The sequence below is a fragment of the Salvelinus namaycush genome, unplaced genomic scaffold (genome assembly GCF_016432855.1).
Source record: "Salvelinus namaycush isolate Seneca unplaced genomic scaffold, SaNama_1.0 Scaffold1259, whole genome shotgun sequence".
NCBI classification, from domain to species: domain Eukaryota; kingdom Metazoa; phylum Chordata; class Actinopteri; order Salmoniformes; family Salmonidae; genus Salvelinus; species Salvelinus namaycush.
Genome location: NW_024057963.1, coordinates 45,001 through 62,500, shown reverse-complemented (window position 1 = coordinate 62,500; position 17,500 = coordinate 45,001). Strand labels below are relative to the sequence as shown.

At 47.2% G+C, this 17,500-nt stretch overlaps 1 protein-coding gene across 1 annotated transcript in view; it reads right to left on the bottom strand.

Annotated features, from left to right (window-relative positions):
* The window catches only part of LOC120036232 (exocyst complex component 6), a gene marked incomplete at its 5' end in the record, with an annotated part of 59,596 nt that overhangs the window by 1,804 nt on the left and 40,292 nt on the right, over positions 1–17,500 (bottom strand). Inside the window, 2 exons of the mRNA XM_038982712.1 lie at positions 964–1,076; positions 7,589–7,662. Coding sequence (XP_038838640.1) covers positions 964–1,076; positions 7,589–7,662 — 187 coding nt within the window. The remainder of the gene's footprint in view (positions 1–963; positions 1,077–7,588; positions 7,663–17,500) is intronic.

Sequence of the window (17,500 nt, the reverse complement as noted above, 5' to 3'; positions counted from 1 at the left end):
ACAGATACAGACTAAGAGGTCTAGTAGTGAATATGTAGATAACAGATACAGACTAAGAGGTCTAGTAGTGAATATGTAGATAACAGATACAGACTAAGAGGTCTACTAGTGAATATGTAGATAACAGATACAGGCCAGACTAAGCACTCTAGCGGGTTAGAGAAGACAGTCTGACTAAGTTCGGTCTAACCAGGACAGTAGAACTACAAACTGACTACACATTGAATAAAGACAGTAGAACTACAAACTGACTACACATTGAGTAGAGACAGTAGAACTGACTACACATTGAGTGGAGACAGTAGAACTGACTACACATTGAGTAAAGACAGTAGAACTACAAACTGACTACACATTGAGTAGAGACAGTAGAACTACAAACTGACTACACATTGAGTAGAGACAGTAGAACTACAAACTGACTACACATTGAGTAGAGACAGTAGAACTACAAACTGACTACACATTGAGTAGAGACAGTAGAACTACAAACTGACTACACATTGAGTAGAGACAGTAGAACTGACTATACATTGAGTAAAGACAGTAGAACTGACTATACATTGAGTAAAGACAGTAGAACTGACTACACATTGAGTGGAGACAGTAGAACTGACTACACATTGAGTAAAGGCAGTAGAACTGACTACACATTGAGTAAAGACAGTAGAACTGACTACACATTGAGTAGAGACAGTAGAACTACAAACTGACTACACATTGAGTAGAGACAGTAGAACTGACTACACATTGAGTAGAGACAGTAGAACTGACTACACATTGAGTAGAGACAGTAGAACTGACTACACATTGAGTAGAGACAGTAGAACTGACTACACATTGAGTAGAGACAGTAGAACTGACTACACATTGAGTAGAGACAGTAGAACTGACTACACATTGAGTAGAGACAGTAGAACTGACTACACATTGAGTGGAGACAGTAGAAACGGCAGTACTCACTTTTCCAAAAGTGCTAGTGCAGTAGAGGGGTTGACCCGGAGGTACTTGGAGGTGGGCTGTCCGTAGTCAGCCAGGTACGTAGACCAGTCCCACACCATGAACAGGTCCAGCAGCTGAATCAACACACAGAGAGGACATTATTCTGGGAGTTAGTGAGGAAAAAGACAGCGGTATAGCACCCTGCAGCCCACTGCTGGCTGGCCTCTGAAGCTAAGCAGGGTTGGTCCTGGTCGGGCCCTGGATGGGAGACCAGATGGTGGTGGAGGGCCAGTAGGAGGCACTCTGGCCTCTGAAGCTAAGCAGGGTTGGTCCTGGTCGGGCCCTGGATGGGAGAACAGATGGTGGTGGAGGGCCAGTAGGAGGCACTCTGGCCTCTGAAGCTAAGCAGGGTTGGTCCTGGTCGGTCCCTGGATGGGAGACCAGATGGTGCTGGAGGGCCAGTAGGAGGGACTCTGGCCTCTGAAGCTAAGCAGGGTTGGTCCTGGTCGGTCCCTGGATGGGAGACCAGATGCTGCTGGAGGGCCAGTAGGAGGGACTCTGGCCTCTGAAGCTAAGCAGGGTTGGTCCTGGTCGGTCCCTGGATGGGAGACCAGATGCTGCTGGAGGGCCAGTAGGAGGGACTCTGGCCTCTGAAGCTAAGCAGGGTTGGTCCTGGTCGGGCCCTGGATGGGAGAACAGATGGTGGTGGAGGGCCAGTAGGAGGCACTCTGGCCTCTGAAGCTAAGCAGGGTTGGTCCTGGTCGGTCCCTGGATGGGAGACCAGATGGTGCTGGAGGGCCAGTAGGAGGGACTCTGGCCTCTGAAGCTAAGCAGGGTTGGTCCTGGTCGGTCCCTGGATGGGAGACCAGATGCTGCTGGAGGGCCAGTAGGAGGGACTCTGGCCTCTGAAGCTAAGCAGGGTTGGTCCTGGTCGGTCCCTGGATGGGAGACCAGATGCTGCTGGAGGGCCAGTAGGAGGGACTCTGGCCTCTGAAGCTAAGCAGGGTTGGTCCTGGTCGGTCCCTGGATGGGAGACCAGATGCTGCTGGAAGTGGTGTTGGAGGGCCAGTAGGAGGCACTCTTTCCTCTGGTCTAAATAAATATCTCAGGACAGTGATTGGGGACATTGCCCAGTGTAGGGTGCCAACTTTTGGAAGGGAGGTTAAAAGGGCTGTCCTGGATCAATGGCCAGCTTTCAATTGTCTCGTAACTCTCCCCTAGACCGTCAAGTGACTTCATGGCCTCTGCACCACCTAGTGCCTCTCATTCAACAGGAAGAGGAGCTGGGAGACTGATGCTGTAAAGACTGAAAGCCCCTCTCAGTGTATGCTAATGGGAGTGGACTGGGAAGCTGCTGGGTGGATTTTATGAAGGGGTCTATAGAGCCAGAGGCTTAGAACTACTGCCATTCACACCTACTAGGAGGGTTCTGGGTAGTGAGGTGCTATTCAGAGATATGGACCACTCCTGTTCTGATCAGAGTAGAATGGACCGCTCCTGTTCTGCTCAGAGTAGAATGGACCACTCCTGTTCTGATCAGAGTAGAATGGACCACTCCTGTTCTGATCAGAGTAGAATGGACCACTCCTGTTCTGATCAGAGTAGAATGGACCACTCCTGTTCTGATCAGAGTAGAATGGACCACTCCTGTTCTGATCAGAGTAGAATGGACCACTCCTGTTCTGATCAGAGTAGAATGGACCACTCCTGTTCTGATCAGAGTAGAATGGACCACTCCTGTTCTGATCAGAGTAGAATGGACCACTCCTGTTCTGATCAGAGTAGAATGGACCACTCCTGTTCTGATCAGAGTAGAATGGAAGGATCCCAAACTGTCCCCAGGTCTCTTCTCCCCTCCCTGACCCAATCAGCAGAGTAGAATGGAAGGATCCCAAACTGTTCCCAGGTCTCTTCTCCCCTCCCTGACCCAATCAGCAGAGTAGAATGGAAGGATCCCAAACTGTTCCCAGGTCTCTTCTCCCCTCCCTGACCCAATCAGCAGAGTAGAATGGAAGGATCCCAAACTGTTCCCAGGTCTCTTCTCCCCTCCCTGACCCAATCAGCAGAGTAGAATGGAAGGATCCCAAACTGTCCCCAGGTCTCTTCTCCCCTCCCTGACCCAATCAGCAGAGTAGAATGGAAGGATCCCAAACTGTTCCCAGGTCTCTTCTCCCCTCCCTGACCCAATCAGCAGAGTAGAATGGAAGGATCCCAAACTGTTCCCAGGTCTCTTCTCCCCTCCCTGACCCAATCAGCAGAGTAGAATGGAAGGATCTCAAACTGTCCCCAGGTCTCTTCTCCCCTCCCTGACCCAATCAGCAGAGTAGAATGGAAGGATCCCAAACTGTTCCCAGGTCTCTTCTCCCCTCCCTGACCCAATCAGCAGAGTAGAATGGAAGGATCCCAAACTGTTCCCAGGTCTCTTCTCCCCTCCCTGACCCAATCAGCAGAGTAGAATGGAAGGATCCCAAACTGTTTATGTGTTCTCCACACTCTCATCCTCACAAGAACGTGGTCTGAGCATGACAATGTGGCGCACGGTAGAATGCATATTGAGAGACAAGTGTTTGTGATTGTAGGGTCTCATCTTCACATCGTATCCAAGGATCTTATCCAGTGGAATGAGGCATGGTGAATGAACGGTAACATGCACTATGCATTAGGGTTCAACTTCCAGGTCACCACAGGTCACCACAGGTCACCAGGCCTTGAGGATTCTCCTTTAGGGACTCCCACACCTCACTAATATTTTAGATTGTTTCATATGTAAAACATCAAGTAAGCAGGCGCCCATTAGTGCCATGCAGTAATTAGCAGAGAGACGTTGGGATGTCTCTCCTCATCGGAGGTCAACCCTCCCTGGCCTAAAGACAGATCTGGCCTGATACAGGAGCTCTCTACAGACGCACCAGATCTGGCCTGATACAGGAGCTCTCTGCAGACGCACCAGATCTGGCCTGATACAGGAGCTGTAAATGTGCTTTATGATTAGTGAGTGATCCCAGGGTGCTTTATGAGTAGTGAGTGATCCCAGGGTGGATTATGAGTAGTGAGTAGTGATCCCAGGGTGCTTTATGAGTAGTGAGTGATCCCAGGGTGCTTTATGAGTAGTGAGTGATCCCAGGGTGGATTATGAGTAGTGAGTAGTGATCCCAGGGTGCTTTATGAGTAGTGAGTAGTGATCCCAGGGTGCTTTATGAGTAGTGAGTGATCCCAGGGTGCTTTATGAGTAGTGAGTGATCCCAGGGTGCTTTATGAGTAGTGAGTGATCCCAGGGTGGATTATGAGTAGTGAGTAGTGATCCCAGGGTGCTTTATGAGTAGTGAGTAGTGATCCCAGGGTGCTTTATGAGTAGTGAGTAGTGATCCCAGGGTGCTTTATGAGTAGTGAGTAGTGATCCCAGGGTGGATTATGAGTAGTGAGTAGTGATCCCAGGGTGGATTATGAGTAGTGAGTAGTGATCCCAGGGTGGATTATGAGTAGTGAGTAGTGATCCCAGGGTGGATTATGAGTAGTGAGTAGTGATCCCAGGGTGCTTTATGAGTAGTGAGTAGTGATCCCAGGATGCTTTATGAGTAGTGAGTGATCCCAGGGTGCTTTATGAGTAGTGAGTGATCCCAGGGTGCTTTATGAGTAGTGAGTGATCCCAGGGTGCTTTATGAGTAGTGAGTGATACCAGGGTGCTTTATGAGTAGTGAGTGATACCAGGGTGCTTTATGAGTAGTGAGTGATCCCAGGGTGCTTTATGAGTAGTGAGTGATCCCATGGTGCTTTATGAGTAGTGAGTGATCCCAGGATGCTTTATGAGTAGTGAGTGATCCCAGGCTGCTTTATGAGTAGTGAGTAGTGATCCCAGGGTGCTTTATGAGTAGTGATCCCAGGATGCTTTATGAGTAGTGAGTAGTGATCCCAGGGTGCTTTATGAGTAGTGAGTAGTGATCCCAGGATGCTTTATGAGTAGTGAGTGATCCCAGGGTGCTTTATGAGTAGTGAGTGATCCCAGGGTGCTTTATGAGTAGTGAGTGATCCCAGGGTGCTTTATGAGTAGTGAGTGATACCAGGGTGCTTTATGAGTAGTGAGTGATACCAGGGTGCTTTATGAGTAGTGAGTGATCCCAGGGTGCTTTATGAGTAGTGAGTGATCCCATGGTGCTTTATGAGTAGTGAGTGATCCCAGGATGCTTTATGAGTAGTGAGTGATCCCAGGCTGCTTTATGAGTAGTGAGTGATCCCAGGGTGCTTTATGAGTAGTGAGTAGTGATCCCAGGGTGCTTTATGAGTAGTGAGTAGTGATCCCAGGGTGCTTTATGAGTAGTGATCCCAGGATGCTTTATGAGTAGTGAGTGATCCCAGGGTGCTTTATGAGTAGTGAGTGATCCCAGGGTGCTTTATGAGTAGTGAGTGATCCCAGGGTGCTTTATGAGTAGTGAGTGATCCCATGGTGCTTTATGAGTAGTGAGTGATCCCAGGGTGCTTTATGAGTAGTGAGTGATCCCAGGGTGCTTTATGAGTAGTGAGTGATCCCAGGGTGCTTTATGAGTAGTGAGTGATCCCAGGGTGCTTTATGAGTAGTGAGTGATCCCAGGGTGCTTTATGAGTAGTGAGTGATCCCAGGGTGCTTTATGAGTAGTGAGTGATCCCAGGGTGCTTTATGAGTAGTGAGTGATCCCAGGGTGCTTTATGAGTAGTGAGTGATCCCATGGTGCTTTATGAGTAGTGAGTGATCCCAGGATGCTTTATGAGTAGTGAGTGATCCCAGGGTGCTTTATGAGTAGTGAGTGATCCCAGGATGCTTTATGAGTAGTGAGTAGTGATCCCAGGGTGCTTTATGAGTAGTGAGTGATCCCAGGGTGCTTTATGAGTAGTGAGTGATCCCAGGGTGCTTTATGAGTAGTGAGTGATCCCAGGGTGCTTTATGAGTAGTGATCCCAGGATGCTTTATGAGTAGTGAGTGATCCCAGGGTGCTTTATGAGTAGTGAGTGATCACAGGATGCTTTATGAGTAGTGAGTGATCCCAGGGTGCTTTATGAGTAGTGAGTGATCCCAGGGTGCTTTATGAGTAGTGAGTAGTGATCCCAGGGTGCTTTATGAGTAGTGAGTAGTGATCCCAGGGTGCTTTATGAGTAGTGAGTGATCCCAGGGTGCTTTATGAGTAGTGAGTGATCCCAGGGTGCTTTATGAGTAGTGAGTGATCCCAGGGTGCTTTATGAGTATGTTAGCTGGCTAACACAATTGATTTCAGCCACAACTTGCTAAGACAAACCAAATGTTTGCAGACGGTAAGATTCTCTCCCTCTCTCTCCCTCCCTCCCTCCCTCCCTCCCTCCCAGAGGGGACATGCTGGTTCCCCTCTGTGTAACCTCAACCTGCTGTAACAGTACTAACCCATTCCTGACCTGAGGCCCAGATTAACCAGGTCACATAGAGAGTAAGAGAGAGCTGTTAGCAGAGCTGGTGATGGCTTAATGGATCCAGAACAGTTGGCTTGGAGTCAGGGTAATGTCGGGCTAATCCTGACCTACAGGGACAGTGTGCTACTGGGTCAGAGGAGAGGGGACCAGTCGGTCAGAGGAGAGGTCGTGTTGGGTCACAGGAGAGGGGACCAGTCGGTCAGAGGAGAGGTCGTGTTGGGTCACAGGAGAGGGGACCAGTCGGTCAGAGGAGAGGTCGTGTTGGGTCACAGGAGAGGGGACCAGTCGGTCAGAGGAGAGGTCGTGTTGGGTCACAGGAGAGGGGACCAGTCGGTCAGAGGAGAGGTCGTGTTGGGTCACAGGAGAGGGGACCAGTCGTTCAGAGGAGAGGTCGTGTTGGGTCACAGGAGAGGGGACCAGTCGGTCAGAGGAGAGGTCGTGTTGGGTCACAGGAGAGGGGACCAGTCGGTCAGAGGAGAGGTCGTGTTGGGTCACAGGAGAGGGGACCAGTCGGTCAGAGGAGAGGTCGTGTTGGGTCACAGGAGAGGGGACCAGTCGGTCAGAGGAGAGGTCGTGTTGGGTCACAGGAGAGGGGACCAGTCGGTCAGAGGAGAGGTCGTGTTGGGTCACAGGAGAGGGGACCAGTCGGTCAGAGGAGAGGTCGTGTTGGGTCACAGGAGAGGGGACCAGTCGGTCAGAGGAGAGGTCGTGTTGGGTCACAGGAGAGGGGACCAGTCGGTCAGAGGAGAGGTCGTGTTGGGTCACAGGAGAGGGGACCAGTCGGTCAGAGGAGAGGTCGTGTTGGGTCACAGGAGAGGGGACCAGTCGGTCAGAGGAGAGGTCGTGTTGGGTCACAGGAGAGGGGACCAGTCGGTCAGAGGAGAGGTCGTGTTGGGTCACAGGAGAGGGGACCAGTCGGTCAGAGGAGAGGTCGTGTTGGGTCACAGGAGAGGGGACCAGTCGGTCAGAGGAGAGGTTGTGTTGGGTCACAGGAGAGGTTGTGTTGGGTCACAGGAGAGGTTGTGTTGGGTCAGAGGAGAGGTTGTGTTGGGTCACAGGAGAGGTTGTGTTGGGTCACAGGAGAGGTTGTGTTGGGTCACAGGAGAGGTGGTGTTGGGTCACAGGAGAGGTTGTGTTGGGTCACAGGAGAGGTTGTGTTGGGTCAGAGGAGAGGTTGTGTTGGGTCACAGGACAGGGAAACAGTTGGCCGTCGGATGAGAGGTATACTGCTTACCTGTCGGAGGTCGATGAATGCCAGCTGTAAAGTGTCTCCCTGGAATCCTGGCACAGGCTCTGAGCTGGCAAACACTGGAACAGAAGACAGTAACAGTCAATGACCACCATCACCTACTGTCACTGACAAGCCTACAGAAGCGATATGTATTCTGTCAGGGGATAAGTGAACCTTTATATAAAGGGCTTTACAGTGGGAATAAATGAAATCAAAACAGAGTCAGGTTAAGACACTGCATGATCACCTAAAAACCTTAACCTCTTCTAGACCTGAAATGTCTTGGAGAACTCTACGTTTGGTAGAGGTCAAGAGATTCCTCAGAGACATATGAACCGGCCTGCTGAACCCAGGAGCTGAACTCTGGTTCACCCTGCATCAGGGGCCCTGAGGGGCTTTTAGGGAAGCACCAGGTACAAGACCAAGACACACACAGGGACTCAGCTGTCACAGCCCTCCTGAGTGGCGCAGCAGGAACTCCTGAGTGGCGCAGCGGTCTAAGGCACTGCATCTCAGTGCTTGAGGAGTCACAACCGACACCCTGGTTCGAATCCAGGCTGTATCATAACCGGCCGTGATTGTGAGTCCCATAGGGCAGCGAACAATTGGCCCAGCATCGTCCGGGTTTGGCCGTCAAGGTGATGTGGCAGGAAGGTGATGTGGCTGGAAGGTGATGTGGCTGGAAGGTGATGTGGCTGGAAGGTGATGTGGCTGGAAGGTGATGTGGCTGATTACAGCTGTGAGTGACAGCTGCCACAGGGGAGATGGCATGAAGGTGAAGTGGACATTATTGGACCGGTGCATACAAAAAGACAGATGTTTTTGCTTAAACCATTTTAAGTGAATTTATTAACAAAATTACTTTATAACAGGAGTCAGCTGCTTCTTTAGATTGGTAGTATCATATAAAACAGTACCAGGGTATTCTGAAATGTTGGTATCATAAGTATCATGAGGTTGATAAATTACTGTGGTGCTGGTACACCGTGAAACACGAAGCGACTTGACCGGGAAACACGAAGCGACTGGACCGGGAAACACGAAGCGACTTGACCGGGAAACACGAAGCGACTGGACCGGGAAACACGAAGCGACTTGACCGTGAAACACTAAGAGACTTGACCGGGAAACACGAAGCAACTTGACCGGGAAACACGAAGCGACTGGACCGGGAAACACGAAGCGACTTGACCGGGAAACACGAAGCGACTTGACCGGGAAACACGAAGCGACTTGACCGGGAAACACGAAGCGACTTGACCGGGAAACACGAAGCGACTGGACCGGGAAACACGAAGCGACTGGACCGGGAAACACGAAGCGACTTGACCGGGAAACACGAAGCGACTTGACCGGGAAACACGAAGCGACTTGACCGGGAAACACTAAGAGACTTGACCGTGACACTCTAAGCGACTTGACCGCGAAACACTGAGCGACTTGACCGCGAAACACTGAGCGACTTGACCGCGAAACACTGAGAGACTTGACCGTGAAACACTAAGAGACTTGACCATGAAACACTAAGCGGCTTGACCGCGAAACACTAAGCAACTTGACCATGAAACACTAAGAGACTTGACCATGAAACACTAAGAGACTTGACCGCGAAACACTGAGCGACTTGACCGCGAAACACTAAGCGACTTGACCGCGAAACACTAAGCGACTTGACCGTGAAACACTAAGCGACTTGACCGTGAAACACTAAGAGACTTGACCGTGAAACACTGAGAGACTTGACCGTGAAACACTAAGCGACTTGACCGTGAAACACTAAGAGACTTGACCGCGAAACACTGAGCGACTTGACCGCGAAGCACTAAGCGACTTGACCGGGAAACACTAAGCGACTTGACCGTGAAACACTAAGCGACTTGACCGCGAAACACTAAGCGACTTGACCTCGAAACACTAAGAGACTTGACCGCGAAACACTAAGAGACTTGACCGCGAAACACTAAGAGACTTGACCGCGAAACACTGAGAGACTTGACCGCGAAACACTGAGAGACTTGACCGCGAAACACTGAGAGACTTGACCGTGAAACACTGAGCGTCTTGACCGTGAAACACTGAGCGTCTTGACCGTGAAACACTGAGCGACTTGACCGTGAAACACTAAGAGACTTGACCGTGAAACACGAAGCGACTTGACCGTGAAACACGAAGCGACTTGACCGCGAAACACGACGCGACTTGACCGCGAAACACGAAGCGACTTGACCGCGACACACTAAGAGACTTGACCGCGAAACACTAAGAGACTTGACCGCGAAACACTGAGCGACTTGACCGCGAAACACGAAGCGACTTGACCGCGAAACACTGAGCGACTTGACCGCGAAACACTGAGCGACTTGACCGCGAAACACTGAGCGACTTGACCGCGAAACACTGAGCGACTTGACCGCGAAACACTGAGCGACTTGACCGCGAAACACTAAGCGACTTGACCGCGAAACACTGAGCGACTTGACCGCGAAACACTGAGCGACTTGACCGCGAAACACTGAGCGACTTGACCGCGAAACACTGAGCGACTTGACCGCGAAACACTGAGCGACTTGACCGCGAAACACTGAGCGACTTGACCGTGAAACACTGAGCGACTTGACCGCGAAACACTGAGAGACTTGACCGTGAAACACTAAGAGACTTGACCGGGAAACACGAAGCGACTTGACCGGGAAACACGAAGCGACTTGACCGGGAAACACGAAGCGACTTGACCGGGAAACACGAAGCGACTTGACCGGGAAACACGAAGCGACTTGACCGGGAAACACGAAGCGACTTGACCGGGAAACACGAAGCGACTTGACCGGGAAACACGAAGCGACTTAACCGGGAAACACGAAGCGACTTGACCGGGAAACACGAAGCGACTTGACCGGTGTAATAAATACCATTTGAAAATAACACAAGCATATTGCTATTACATTGTTATAACTAACTTCTTTCTAAGCAGGGTTTCTCACACACCCAGAGACAGATGGCTGACACAGGCCTTTTCATAAAGACTGATAAGAAAAGTGGTGCCTGGTACTGCATATCACGAGAAACTGAGACACACACATACCCAAGGACAGAGGGCTGACGTAAACCTTTCATAAACACAGATAAGACAGGAACATCTTCGCACACACAAAAACTCCTCTTCAGTCTGAACATTTTACAGAGACACACAGAAATGTCAAAATAGGAACATCTACGCACACACCTAATCTCCTGTTTTAGCTGAACATTTCTGAAGACAAAGAACTCTACTCAGAGCCAATGGGACAGTGATACTGGCCTGAAGGAGACCTCGCCCAACTCATCAGAACCAACCAGAGGACCAGAACTTCCAGACTCAACCTACTTTCTGTACTGTATAAAATGTATATGCACTCTGTTATCTGGGCTTCTTTCGGATAGTTCCATTTGAGCTTGATGAAAGGGTCCGTGCACGCTATTTCAGATATCTTTACCTCTGAATAAATTGCATTTAATTAAACCTCATCCACCCTGTCCAGAGTCTCTACTTCGTCTCAGTTCTCCAGTAAACATGTTTTATCAACAAATTGGTAGCAGAGGATGGTTTTCTTCTCTGAATTCGGTCCATAAAAAGTTGATAGAGAAAAGAGACAAGTGAGAGACGGATCAGAAAGGAAGGGTGACCTGTCGAAGGAGCAGCCGGGAATCTAGCTCACCTCAGGAAACTGATCTATAAGGCCTACAAAACAAAGGTAAGCAGAAACCTGTTAAATCAAAAATCTGCATATTGTATATTAGGAAAATCCAAATTAAAGATCAGAAGTACTGAGGTTGAGTATGGGTTACTGTCAAATTTATGATAAATGTCTATTGTAAATGTAAAAGTAAACATGTAAAGATATCTGAGATATAGAGAGTCACATAGTCGGGTAGAAGCCGTGAGACTCAGATTCATATAGTCGGGTAGAAGCCGTGAGAATCTAAGTAAATGGGTGTTGTGATAAATCCACATAGTCGGGTAGAAGATAATTGTAACTGACTTGATAAAAAGATTCAGACAGTCGGGTTGAGTGAGAATTCCGTGAGAATCCAAGTCTAGAAAAGGTTCCCCAGACTTAACAACATTTGATTGGTTAAAACACTTGGAAGTTACCTAGGGGGAATCAACAAAATAAAACAAAAATACAAGTTCAGATAGTCGGACAAATGGTTGACGTGGCACTTAACTAAATGCACTGTGAAGAACTTAACCTGCGATCAATGTGTTAAAACTAAATGTGGAAATGTTAATTTGAAATGTTGTGTAAGATTGGCCTTTTCACGAGACTCACTAGTTGATAACTTTTGGGAGGACAGCTGAGTTTTCTTTTGGCCCGTGGTGCAGCCGCCGAGCTGAAAACTGACTTGTATTTTTCCTCTATTGTGATGTTGGTATTTCCATAATTCCTACAGTTGAATTGATAATTATTTTAGCAGCGCTTGAGTTCGTGTATATATTGTTCCCGAAGGGCGATTCTGATACCTTCTGGGAAAATATATAACAACTCGAAAAACTGAAATGCGCTGATAACTTTTGCAAAATAATTCCTACAATTGAATTGATAATCATTTTAGCAGCGCTTGAGTTCGTAGATATATTGTTCCCGAAGGGCGATTCTGATACCTTCTGGGAAAATATATAACAACTCGAAAAACTGAAATGCGCTGATAACTTTTGCAAAATAATTCCTACAATTGAATTGATAATCATTTTAGCAGCGCTTGAGTTCGTAGATATATTGTTCCAGAAGGGCGATTCTGATACCTTCTGGGAAAATATATAACAACTCGAAAAACTGAAAAACGCTGATAACTTTTGCAAAATAATTCATATAATTGAATTGATAATTATTTAAGCAGCGCTTGAGTTCGTTGATATATTGTTCCCGAAGGGCGATTCTGATACCTTCTGGGAAAATATATAACAACTCGAAAAACTGAAAAACGCTGATAACTTTTGCAAAATAATTCCTATAATTGAATTGATAATTATTTTAGCAGCGCTTGAGTTCGTAGATATATTGTTCCAGAAGGGCGATTCTGATACCTTCTGGGAAAATATATAACAACTCGATTAACAAAATCTGTTTAACAGTAATAACTGCTGTAAATAATTCTTTGTGTACGAGTGTGGGGCACCAGAGATAAGTCGGTGTCAGCACCGAGAATACATTGCTGGCCTCGGCCAGTGACGGGCTAAGTGCACTAAGATAGTCAAACCTGATCCTGAAATTTACCATGGCAGCCGCTAATGGCCCAAAACTAGAGTTCAATGAATACCTAGAACAAAAAATACAGGACAGGGCAGGGGGAAAGGAACAATATAAATGTACAGGCCCCAATCTCAAGACCTCGTGGGAGGGCCAATCAGACTTTGAAGGCTAAGATAGATGTGTGGTACACCAAGAGAGGGAGGTCATATGCCCGCTCTTGATGTACAACAAGTCACAAGGTCCAATGGCAGGGTATAAAGTATTTACATGTGAAGGCACTTGTGTAAAGATATCTGCCATTTATTCTGATATATCTTAGAAACGGGGCTAGTTGCAACTAGGAGTATCCGTAAGATAAGTGAGAAGTAATGACACATCTTAGAAATGGGGCTAGTTGCTAGAACTAGGAGTATCCATAAGATTGAAGTGTCTGTTCAAGTTTGTATCAGTGTCCGGGACTAGAAGTTAGTGTAAGTTGAAGATGTAAGTTGTTGGCAACCTCGTACACGCCTCGGACACCCTTCTAGGTAGCATCGGAATTAAACTGAGCTTGATCATTCGGGAGCTCGTGCTGTATTGGCAAATCCGGGTCAGGTTAATAACTATTTTTTAACTGGTCGCCGCTCGGTACCTAAGTCCAAGCCTGAGCTTTAATGTGGTGAGGACTTAATCCTCTTGGCCATGTTTTAAATTCTTGTGACAGGTATAACTATGTAATTATGTTTTGTTTGTAGTAAACGTTTGGGTTAAGGGGATTTACATGTTCCCAGAGACAAGGTATCTTAAAGGGGCACACTCATATATGGAATATTCAGAGTTTTATTTTCTGAGTTTTAATTAGACAAGGAAATGTTTAATTTTTAAAGATAAGGGGTTCTTTAATAGGTCTAGACATGGTATGGAACACGAATGTAAGGGGGTGTTGTAACCTTTGACCTGCATCATGGCTGTCTCTTGAAGTCTGATCAGCTTCGGGGGATGGTCATGTAGATAAAGCATTTGTGGTCATTTGGTATACTGGTTTTGAGGTAAATTAATATGTAAGGACTCTAGAAATTGCCACCATAGACATGTTTTTCTAAAAATACATGAGTTTAGATGAAGCCAAACAGTGAGACATTTAGTTAAAATTTGGAAACAAAACAGTTGTTACAGACAGATAAGGGAAAGGGCGGACAGACAGGCCCTCCCTACACTGCTGAGACCTTGAAGGTTTGAGAGCAGAGAGGGGAGTTTCGGAAGGGGCGCCAGGACATGGATAACAGAATGGGTAGATAACAGTTACTGAATGGAGACATGAAAGGGGCGCTCCTACATGATAATGTAGAACATAAGAATATTTTACTATTCTTACCTAAGTCATTATTTAGAATAGGTAAGGTTGTTACCTGGCTAGAGCCAGGTATCAAGAGGGGGATGGGTACATTGTGGTCTAGGATAGGATGGGGCCTATTGGATAATAAACTAATTATAAAAAATAAAAAAAATAATAATAATAATAATTATAGCTAACAAATAGGTATAGAAGTTAAATATATAATCAGATAAAACAAATGAGAAACTGGTGGTTAACCAAACCTATATGTCCAGGATTTTATGCGTTACAGATGAATTAAAGGAGAAGGTGATTCACTCGACCTGGGGGCATATCGCACTTGGAGGGTGAGACACACTGACACTGCCGAATGATCACAGAGTTAAGGAGAAGAACTGTTGCTAATAAAGCTCAGGGGTCAACTCCTTAATGAAGAATTCCCTGACCCCGACCTTTCCTCACTGTGTACGTTCATAGAAGTGAAAGTGTTGCTTGATCTCTAGCTGATGATGTGTTCTCTGGGAGAGGATGGGGCTTTACAGGACTGCTTCTGGTCCTGAGCTGTCTGTTTAGGATACGATGGGGATGTTACCATCACAGTGCTGCCAGAACCACCACCAGTTCCAACGGACCAGGGATTCAGCCGGCCTCCTCCACCACTTCAAGACCAAGTCCCACACCACCACCTAAGCTCTCCAATCTGGGACAGGTAATAAATGTAAAAGACATCTCAGATAGTGAACAATTGGGGACTGAAACTGGATATGAGGAAAGGGAGAATATGTGGTTGGCCTGCAAAACAATAAATAGAAAGGACTGTGTCGTATGTGGACATGCCAGACCTATTCTGGCTGCTCACCCATTTGCCCTAAGTAATGGGGAAGGTTGGATGTGCATATTGGAAAGTTTAAGCCAAATTCAACCCTGTGTAAAACTCTGAGTCTTGTGTTCCCAGAAGTCCCTCCCCAGAAGACACCATGGGGGGTTAAGGCATATGGGGGATATTACAGCTGTAACACTGGTACAGGTAGGGGTATAGACTATGGGAGGCTCCCTACTGCTACCTGCATCACCAATGCCACTATTAACTGGAGGTGTTGCTGATGTATGGTGGATGTGTGGACCTGCCAGGCGATTGACCCCATTTTGAAAGGAGATTGTCAGGGCACATGTGCTTTGGCCAGTCTGATAACACCATTGCCTATTATTGAGGTTACAGCTAATCAACTTCTGAGAGCTGCACATGACACAGAGGCTCGGAACCAACCCAGGAGACGGCAGAACCGTGACGCTCCTTGGTCCGAGGGTACAGATAACATCCACACCAACCTGTTGGGGTCCCAATAGGGGTCCCCCACGAATACCAGACATTAAACAGAAATGATGGTCTGTGGCATCTGATGCCCACCATTGGCCCAGCTATTGGTGATACTAAACAAAATGCCTGGATCAATTATCTTTAATATAATCAACAATGATTTGTCAACTACACCCACACTGCACTTAGGGGGATGGCTGAACAATTGGATGCCACCTCTCGAACTGCTAGACAGAATAGGCTAGCACTAGACATGATACTGGCCAACCAGGGAGGTGTATGTAAAATGATTGGAGAACAGTGTTGCACGTTTGTCCCTAACAATACTAGTCCGGATGGGAGCATTTCAAAAAGCTCTGAGTGGGTTGGCAAGGTTATCGGTGGGGATGGAGGGTCTTGCAGGTGTGGAGGAGAGTGGACTGTTCCCCTGGCTGGGTGGTTGGTTTGGTAAGTGCACTACAATGATGGATACTGGCACTACAATGATGGTTACTGGATTTCTGACTCTAGTTGTTGTTTTTCTTATGCTCATGTGCTGTGCTACCTGTATCATACCTTGTTTGAAGAAGTCTGTTACAGATGGGGCAAGGACCTCTGGTATGATGCCGTTGCTTGATGCTCCAGTTGGAGAGGCTGATACGGAATCAAGCTTTCGCAGGAGAGTGGGCCTGACAGAGGAGGACCCTTGGTTTGCTGTAGTAGAGGTTGTCGAATGAATAAAAAGTGATGTTTGTCCTCCCTGTTGTGAAGGTTTGAAGTTCCCGGGTGGCGACGAGCCCACCTGGTACAGGTTGTATAGAGGGATGGACCTGAGGGTTTAACATTTTCTCGTTTTTTGGTTAAAAAATTAGGTAATTGGACTCAACAAGGTTTCGAGGCGGTCCATGGACAATTGGCAGCTACATCCCTGATGGCATTCCAAAATAGAATCGCGGTGGATATGTTGTTGGCTGAACGCGGAGGTGTTTGTGCCATGTTCGGGGAGCAATGTTGTACTTTCATTCCCAATAACACAGCAACTGATGGTAGTCTTACTGTTGCCTTAGAGGGTCTTCGTACACTTAATGAGAAGATGAAGCACCACTCCGGGGTTGACACCTCTATGTGGGACTCTTGGATGGATGCGTTTGGGAAATATAAGATGCTTGTTTCCTCCATACTGGTATCTATATCTGTCTTCACTGCGATACTGGTGCTTTGTGGATGCTGCTGCATTCCATGTATTCGAACGCTGACCACTAGGATCATAACTACTGCTATTGATCCCAACCAGGCAGAGAAGGGACAGATGTTTCCTATGCTTGCCCTGGAGGATGCTGAGCCAGGCTATTGGACTGATGACTAATTAAACGCCATTCATAGCTTTTGTCACGTCTCTTGTGAGACGTGAAGAGGGGGAATAAAACTTTCTCTCTGAGAAAGTTTCCCTGGTTGTTTACTTTTGCTTTTCTTACTTTTACCTAGTTTATGTCACGTCTCTTTGGAGACGTGAAGAGAGGGAAATAAAACTTTCTCTCTGAGAAAGTTTCCCTGGTTGTTTACTTTTGCTTTTCTTACTTTTACCTAGTTTATGTCACGTCTCTTGTGAGACGTGAAGAGAGGGAATCAAAACTTTCTCTCTGAGAAAGTTTCCCTGGTTGTTTACTTTTGCTTTTCTTGCTTTTACCTAGTTTATGTCACGTCTCTTTGGAGACGTGAAGAGAGGGAAATAAAACTTTCTCTCTGAGAAAGTTTCCCTGGTTGTTTACTTTTGCTTTTCTTACTTTTACCTAGTTTATGTCACGTCTCTTTGGAGACGTGAAGAGAGGGATTTGTAATAAATACCATTTGAAAATAACACAAGCATATTGCTATTACATTGTTATAACTAACTTCTTTCTAAGCAGGGTTTCTCACACACCCAGAGACAGATGGCTGACACAGGCCTTTTCATAAAGACTGATAAGAAAAGTGGTGCCTGGTACTGCATATCACGAGAAACTGAGACACACACATACCCAAGGACAGAGGGCTGACGTAAACCTTTCATAAACACAGATAAGACAGGAACA